The following is an 8,942-nucleotide window of genomic DNA, read 5'->3' on the forward strand; positions in this document are numbered from 1 at the left end:
TAAACTCATAATATAAGATTTATATATATATATATATATATATATATATATATATATATATATATATATATATTTGTGCCTTGGATAGACTCAATTATTTCCCCGAAGCAATCTATGTGTTGAAGGATATTAGAGGATTATCATACCATAAAATTTCTTCTAGTCAAAATTTTTCATTTTTATCCATAATTTTTAATTTTATCAATCTATCCTAACCGTCAAATTTATTTTTCAATTTCATTTAATATATGTTAACCAAAAAAGCCATAAACGGATTAATGTATTTAAATTATTCAAATTCAGATTAATGAATGGAGCGAAAAATTATGATATAAGTTAAATTAATATAATACAATGTCATGCAAAGCTATGCTTGGTTTAGTGATTGAAAGCATATCACCTATCTTATAAATTTAGAGTCAAATTTTTACTCAATAAATTTTCCTATACTAAAAAAAAGGAATAATGTATCTATTTAACATTGAGGTTGCAAGTTAAAACTTTTTCAAAAAAAAAATCATTTTAAATACTTTTAAAAAAATAATTTAAAAAAATTATCTTATTATTTCAATATTTTTTTATTTATTAAATTTAATTTTAAATTATTTTTAATATTTTTTAATTAATATATTTAAAAAAATATTTTTCTGAACAGTAGTATAATGCTAAAGAGGTCCAATATGTTGCAAAGCTTGCACATGTCACAAGTAAAATATAAACAGGATGATAAATATGAATAAAAGAGAAGTTGACATAATAGTATATAAGTACAACAATAAACAGGAATATATTTTAAGTACAAATTAGCAAATAACCAATGGCTTTTTGTCATGATCATTTCTTTCATAAAAAATATTAAATTGTAGGATCACATTTTGTTTATGCCCAAAATCAACTATTGGTTAACGATGATCTCTTTAGAGGGAGATTATTGCCTAGATAAGGTATATAAATATATAAGTCTTATATATTTGATAGGTAAATTTTATTATATATCTTTTATCTGGTAAATCGAGTTTAAGAAAAAAAAATTAAATATTAAACTAAAATTGCATCACATGAGGAGCTAATCTCATCAACCTATCCAAAGCATTAGGCATAAACTTTCTTGCAAACAAGTAGCAAATATGAATCCTTCTCCCATTATATTCACATCCCTTATTTCCGTTACTCCTCAGCCACTCCAAGTTATCCCTAGTGGTTTCTATCCTCCCAAACGTGAATGGATGGGGTCCAATCTTCGACCAGTTAACCCATGTCAGAGTCCTATTTGAAATCCTCCTCCATAACTTTGTGGTAACCAAAGTTGGCAAGTAGTGCTCATCACCGAAGCATAAGCCATTGCAAAATCTTTGAAATATTGAGAAATACTTTTGGTTTGTGATTACCTCATGAGCAAGCCTGCGATCTATCTGGAACCATTGGGAGCCCTTTCGCCATTGATCAAGCTGGATTGTGGGACTCATTCGTGGGTTATAGCGGTCACGGCCGATCGGCCCGGGCTGGTCATAAACCTCCAGAAAAGATTTTGATGTTCCCATTAAGTAATTGTAGATTGTGGAGAAGTTGAACAGAGGAATGCATGACTCTGAGAGGAGAACAAAGCGTTGGTTGGACAAGTCCAGCAATGCGTTTGCTAATAGGAGACGCTCTGCTTCAACCACTTCAAACGTCCCCCATTGCAACACCTGCATTGAATGTTATGTTTTGATTGCCAATTTATCATAAGACATCTTTGCAAAGTCTGAACCTCCATTGATTAGAGGGTTAAGGATTCATATTGTACAGTTGCAACAGACACGAAAGCAAAAGTCAGTCCTTTATCTCTTAATATATTAAACTATATATCCTCTTAATTATACTAAGTAAATTCATTCTGTTAATGATTAATCAAGTACAGAAAACTTTTGTCATGTGGGCATCTTTGCACATTATTGAAAGCATGAAGAAAGGAATGTGAAAAAAGTGGAGTTGAAGTGTGGGAAGAGATATTAGGGACAATAGATGGAATCTTCTTCTTTTTCCTTTTCTTTTTCTTCTGCTTCTTTAGTTGGAAAGGAGTAGAATCAAAGTGATGTATGAAACTGATCTAATATATATATATATATATATATATATATATATATATATATGTGCACCCGATGTAAAAATACCATATGCACAATTTCTCATAATAATATATAACCCACTCTCTATATTACAAGGAGGGTACACTTTTCTGTAAGAAAGAGAACGTTACTTTTATTTGCATGTGAGTATTTTATAATCTCTCTCTATATATATATTATGAGGTGAGCAAAATATGGTTTCAAATAAAAAAAAAATCGATAGAATTGATTTAATTCAAAAATTTGATTTGATCTTCTTAATAAATTTATTCGATTCAATTTTTAATGTTAAAAATTTTAATATATTTAATTAATTCAGTTAGATTTTTTATGGAAAATTTAATAGAGTTAAATAGAGTAATTTTTTAATTAATTGTTATTAGGTTTAAAATTAGAGTTGAAAGTAATTAAAAATTAAGTCTGAAATAAGTTCAAAATAAATTAAAAAAAAAACCATAAAGATGAAGTCCAAAATGATAAATCAGATCAAATCAAATTAAACTAAACTGAATTAGTTAAATTTGATTTGGTTTTCTTCCTAAATTTGATCCAGTTAAATTTAATCTACTATAAATTTTAATTTATTCAAGCTTTCAATTTTTTTATTGTTTTTAATAAATTATAATAAAAATAATATTATGATTAATTTTTATTTTAATTAATTATTAATACAGAATATTGAATACATCTTTCCAATTTCAAAAAGACAAAGATGTTCAAATTTGAAACCAAAAATATCATAAAATATGAAACCTTAACATTATGGTTGGATTGACTTTATGAAGCTTTTTTAGACTGAACCAAGGTAATAAGAAGTAAGGTACAATACCTCCAATTTATTAATTTAATGGGTTAAAAAGTAAAAATTTTAAAAATTTTAAATTCTCAAAATTTTACCTTTATTATGATATTTTATTCTGAATAAAATATTTATATACTTATTAATTTAAAAATTCATACCTTGTTAGGGGTGAGCATTCGGTTCAAACAGAATCGAACCGAATCAAACCGAATTAAATTACAAAAATTGAATCATAAATTTTAGAAATCGAACCGAACCGAACCAAAATGGGTGAAAAATCGAATAGAACCGAACCATTTTGGTTTGGTTCGGTTTAAATCAATCGGTTTGATTTTTTATTGATTTTTGAATTTAGACTTGATTTTCAAGTTATTTAGTCTAATTTTAACTTTGGTTTGAACCTAATAACCATTAATCAATGAAATTAAATAATTAATATACATAAAATTAAATATAATTCATAAATTTTTCATAAAAATAAATCAATTCAAAAATCGATTCGGTTCGATTTAATTTGATTTGACTATATAAATTACTATTTGGTTCTGTTCGGTTTAACTGATTTTTTTCTCTTCAAAACCAAACCGAACCGAAATAACCGAAATTTTTATAATTCAAAACCGAACCGAACCGATTTAATTTTAACACCGAACCGATTAAACTAAATTAACTCAATTCAGTTCGATTTTTCGGTTTGAACCGAATTCTGCTCAGTCCTACTTTAAAAGTTTCGTGGAATATAGTTTAAAAACTTCAGTTGATTTAGACAGATTTTCCAAATGGCTTATTGTTTAATTTTATTAATTATTTTTTATTTTTAACATGATTAATTAAGAAAAATTTATAATTTAGTCCCTAAATTTTATATTATATTACAATTTAATCCCTAAATTTTGAAAAATTAATTATTTAATCCCTAAACTTTGCACTGTATTATAGTTTAGTTTCTAAATTTTAAAAAATTAATTATTAGTCTGTTTAATTTTAATATATAGAATAATATAGTCTTTATAATTTTAATATTTATAACAATTCAATTAATTGACAGAATGGTTAAATTGTTTTATATATTAAAATTATAAGATCTATAATATAGTGTAAAATTCAAGAACTAAATAATTAATTTTTTAAAATTAATTGTCAATTGAATTATTTTATTTGTCAATTGATTCGATTTATCTACCAAACTACTATATACAAAAGACTCTAGATCATTTTCAACTCCTATATTAATTATTTTTAGATAAATTAGAAAAATTGGAATAAATTGCTCTTCTTTTTTTTTTTTACTTTTTTAACCATATAGAAACTACTAAGTAAAAAATTTTTTTTGAAAATTAGAAAATGAAAATTAGAAAAATAGGAATAAATTGCTCTTGTTCTTTTGAAAATTAGAAAATGGAAATTAGAAAACTAGGAATAAATTGCTCTTGTACTTTATAAAATTGGAAAATATATTTAAATTTATAGAAGTTGCTAAAATTAAAAAATACATTTAAAATTTATAGAAACTGCCAAGTAGGAAAGAAGAAATTACTATTGTCCTATCTAGTAAAATTAGAAAATATATTTAAAATTTATAGAAGCTACCAGGTAGGAAAGAAAAATTACTATTGTCCTTTACTTTTATAAAATTGGAAAATAAAATTAGAAAATATATTAAAATTTATAGAAGTTGTCAAGTAGAAAAAGGAAAATTATTATTGTCCTATGTGCTAAAATTAGAAAATATACTTAAAATTTATAAAAGCTACTAAGTAGAAAAGAGTAAATTGCTATTGTCCTTTACTTTTATTTATTTATATAGATAGATAGATAAATATAAATATAGATAGATAGATAGAAAAATAGATAGATAAGCTGCAAAGAAGGAAAAATTTTATTAAAATTGGAAAATATAATTAAATTTTCTAGAAGCTGCAAGTTTTTACTTTTATAAAATTAAAAAATAAATTTAAAATTTATAGAAATTGTCAAGTAGGAAAAAGGAAATTACTATTATCTTATTTGTTAAAATTGGAAAATATTTAAAAGCTGCTAGGTAGGAAAGATTAAATTAGAAAAGGGAAAATTACTATTATCTTTTACTTTTGTAAAATTAGAAAATAAAACTAAAAAATATATTTAAAATCTATGGAAGCTGTCAAGTAGGAAAAATGATATTACTATTGTTTTATATGCTAAAATTAGAAAATATATTTAAAATTCATAGAATGTGCTAAATAGGAAAGAGAAAATTATTATTGTCTTTTACTTTTAAAAAATTGAAAAATATATTTAAAATTTATAGAAGCTACAAAGTAGGGAAGAGAAAATTACTATTGTCCTTTACTTTTATATATTTATATTTATATAGATAATCAGACTCTCAATTTTGTAACTTAATTATTCAGATTAAATTTAAATTTAAATTACGAGTTACCTTGAATCCATATGTTTAAATCAATTAAAAATTACCGCCTCTAACTGTATATCTATAGGAATTTTTTATTTAACCCGTTCTACTATGGATCTCAAGATATAAAATATATGGTAAGACTCGTTTATCACTATATATATTTTTTTATTTAGACACAAAATATATGGTGAGACCCATTTATCCTTATATGAAATTTTCTTTTAGACTTTGTCTACTGTGCACCCAAGATATCTGTATGGTGAGATCTGCCGATTAAATGCATAAATTTTAGATATTTATGTCTTAAATCAATGATGGATCAAATTTAGGCAAAAATTTTCCTATATCTATATCCAAATTATTTTGAATCTAAATAATTTACCAAGTTAGGTTAAGCCATAATTGGTACTTTTCTTTGCAATAAGAAAAGTTTCATAAATTTTAGATTTTTTTTTTCTCTTTAATTAGATAAATATAAATATAAAAAATTCCTATATTTTCTCATCAAATAAAAGTTAATAATAATTATAATAGAAGGTGATACATATATATATATATATATATATATATATATATATATATATATATATATATATATATATATATATATAGAACTTTGCAATGGTATTTTCTATTTAATTTCTACATGATTAAGATATATTTTGCACTAATTATATAATTTCCTATATTTTGCACTAGTATTTTCCAGAAAATAAAACTTAGAAAAATAAATAAACTGACCTTGCTTGGGATCCTCCTGTCATAAAACACAGAATTGGAGGGCACTGTTCCATTGAATAAAGGATTGGAATGCACGTAAATTGTGTACAACCCTTCATAACCTTTAAAGAACAATTCCCATAGAGGAGCCAAAGGCAAAGGCCCTGCTGTCAAAAACAAGAATGCAACCTTTGGTGCAAAAATGAATGGAAGTTCTCTAACATTAGGAACCATTGATGCTCTCCATATCAGCTCTTCTTCTTTCATATTGTGGGAGACTTTTTTTGGCGGTTTTACGAAGTACTCTTTCAAATCGGTTTGATTACTCTTCTGATTCAGGTACACTTCCAAAGGTGAAGTCGGCGGCGGGGGAGGCGAAATCGGTGAAAATGAAGAAGAGGATTTAGATACAGAAGTCTGGCTTTGGATGGAGAAATTGTCGAGATGAAAGTTGGAAGAAATGTGTGTGAGATAGGAACAAAGAGTTACGCCAAGGGCTAAACCACAGCCGAAGAAAAGGAGATAGGAGAAGTAGCGAGGGAGGTTCATTTGCCTATTGATGAGCTTGGATGAGGTCCTTGAGCTTAGTTGCTGATTAAAGTTCTTCATTGTTAGAGAAGAGATGGACATGGAGATAGGGACAAGAAATACAGAAGGATTTTAGTCTCAAATAAAAAAATAATCCCAGCAATATCTATTTATTATGAGAGGACTTATTATTATCTTACCATAAAGTAATTATTATTGGAAAAATACTTGAACCAAGAAATTATATATATATATATATATATATATATATATATATATATATATATATATATATATATATATATATAAAAGCCTTTTTTGAGAGAAAAGATCAAATGTTTTCATTAATTAACAATTATAACTAACATTTTAATTTTATATCACATATTTTAACATTTTAATTTACAAATTGAGAGCAATTAGTCAAAATCTTAAAATAATTTAAAAGATTTTGAATTTTGTTTATAAGAAGAAGAATTCAAAATTAGTTTATAGTCAATGCATTTTATTGTGATAATAAAATGAGCCCTAAAATTTTGAGACTTGAATACAATTGCTCCTGCAAATTTAAAGTTTGAGATATGATAGAATATTTAAATATAATTATCAATATTTAACTTTTTCTATTCAATTAATTTACTTTTTTACCACTTATATTTAGTTAAGTGACATTTGAGTTGTCTACAAGATTATGTAGCATCGAATTAAGTCTAAGTCAGAGCTAGTTGTACTAAAAAAATTATATATACACACACATATATATAATTGCTATATATCCTATACCATAAGGAAGGAGACACCTGATATAAGACATCTAAGTAATTTTGTCTTATTTTTATTTAATTTAGGAAAAATCATAACTGTTACTCTAAGTAGGCAAGTTGTCACGACCCAAATTATGGGCCAGACCGGCACTAGAACTTGGGTCAATATAAAGCCCCCAAAACCTGTAATAAGCCTAATTATTCTCTAGCCCAACCTTAAAGCCCATATCCAAAGCTTATTTTCAAGAAATCAACTGAACAGAGTTTGGCCATAAACTGAGATACCCAACAGAGAGTTTTTAGCTCATTCGACCTGTGACCACACACACACACACACACACACACACACACACACACACACACACACACACACACACACACACACACACACACATATATATATATATATATATATATATATATATATATATATATATATATATTGTGGTCACAGATCACCCTCACAATCCTCAGTTAATCAATTTAATCAAATGGGAGCTCAGCTCCCTCATCCAAAATATATATATTCATCCCATTCAACCATACATGCCTAATATTAAGTTTACAATTTCAAAATAGTAATATTTTATAGTTCCCAAATCAAATAAGATACTTCTAGTACTGCAGAGTTCTAGATTTCGAAATAATAACATAAATTATAGATACTGCAACTTTAGACCCATAAAGAAGAAAGCAGGTTAAATCACAAGGAAAAAAGTCCTCCTATAATATGAAAAAAATGGGTGAACAGGAGTGAGCATTCGACTCATAGAGTATGATATTGATTTTAATTACAATTTGTATAACTATCTAGCACTAATGCATTCCTAAGGAATGAAATGCAATACAGATCAGCCTATTCAACTAAATTCAAACAACACTCACACAAAGAATAATTTGAAACACTCACACAAAGAATAATTTGAAACACTCACACACCCATATATTACATCAGATATATATATATATAGACACACACACACACATACACACACACACACACACACACATATGGGAGTCGATCCCCTATACAACACTCTTAATCTAATGCCTGCTAGCTAGATCAAATTGAGCTGGACTTTTGTGTAATAATCCAAATGCAGGGGTTAACGATATCAATTCAAAGCCATACTCACCCCGACTTTCACAAAAAGGATCAGGCCCCAAGCGAGACTAGCTTAAGCCGATTTGCGGAGGCTAGGAGGAGGATAAAGACTAACCCGACTCACCTAAAAATTATATTACAAATTTATCAATATTTACTTAAAATAAAACTTTAAAGAGTTAAAGGACACCCTAAGTTATGCAGAAAATCCGGTAGAGTTTTCCTTATACCTAGGACCTACTCAACCTATAAAGTGATTCAAATAACACTTCTAAAGGTCATAATCTCACATCCACAACTCAACAACAATACATGGCCTCTCCTGAGCCCTCCAAACCAGGCAAGTCTCACATAGACCAACAGCTCAATTATAAGGCTTAAAATAGACATTTTGCAAAAGTCATTCAAATTAGCTCTAAAAATTTTAAAATTTTGCCCCGAGGTCTTTAACAATGCTATAAGCTATTACAAAAGGAATTATAATTTTTTAAGCACCCAAGAGTATTTTACGGATTTT

The 8,942-nt window shown here is 26.6% G+C and overlaps 1 protein-coding gene across 1 annotated transcript; it reads right to left on the reverse strand.

The window, feature by feature from the left end:
- Positions 1–1,043: 1,043 nt before the first annotated feature.
- On the reverse strand, positions 1,044–6,637 carry LOC110634235 (glycosyltransferase BC10). The gene is made up of 2 exons (XM_021783179.2): positions 6,050–6,637; positions 1,044–1,688 (listed from the first exon to the last, which is right to left on the reverse strand). Exons 1-2 carry the CDS (start codon positions 6,635–6,637, stop codon positions 1,044–1,046), a joined length of 1,233 nt encoding a protein of 410 aa, XP_021638871.1.
- Between the last annotated feature and the right edge of the window lie 2,305 nt (positions 6,638–8,942).

The sequence above is a fragment of the Hevea brasiliensis genome, chromosome 9, assembly GCF_030052815.1.
Source record: "Hevea brasiliensis isolate MT/VB/25A 57/8 chromosome 9, ASM3005281v1, whole genome shotgun sequence".
Lineage (NCBI taxonomy): Eukaryota > Viridiplantae > Streptophyta > Magnoliopsida > Malpighiales > Euphorbiaceae > Hevea > Hevea brasiliensis.

Bases quoted from the DNA above. Each gene is read 5' to 3' on its own strand.
- LOC110634235 (XM_021783179.2), bottom strand. From the start codon at position 6,637: ATGAAGAACTTTAATCAGCAACTAAGCTCAAGGACCTCATCCAAGCTC. The intron at 1,689-6,049 runs GTCAGTTTATTT...CATTCAATGCAG, and splicing joins ACAGGAGGATCCCAAGCAAG to GTGTTGCAATGGGGGACGTT.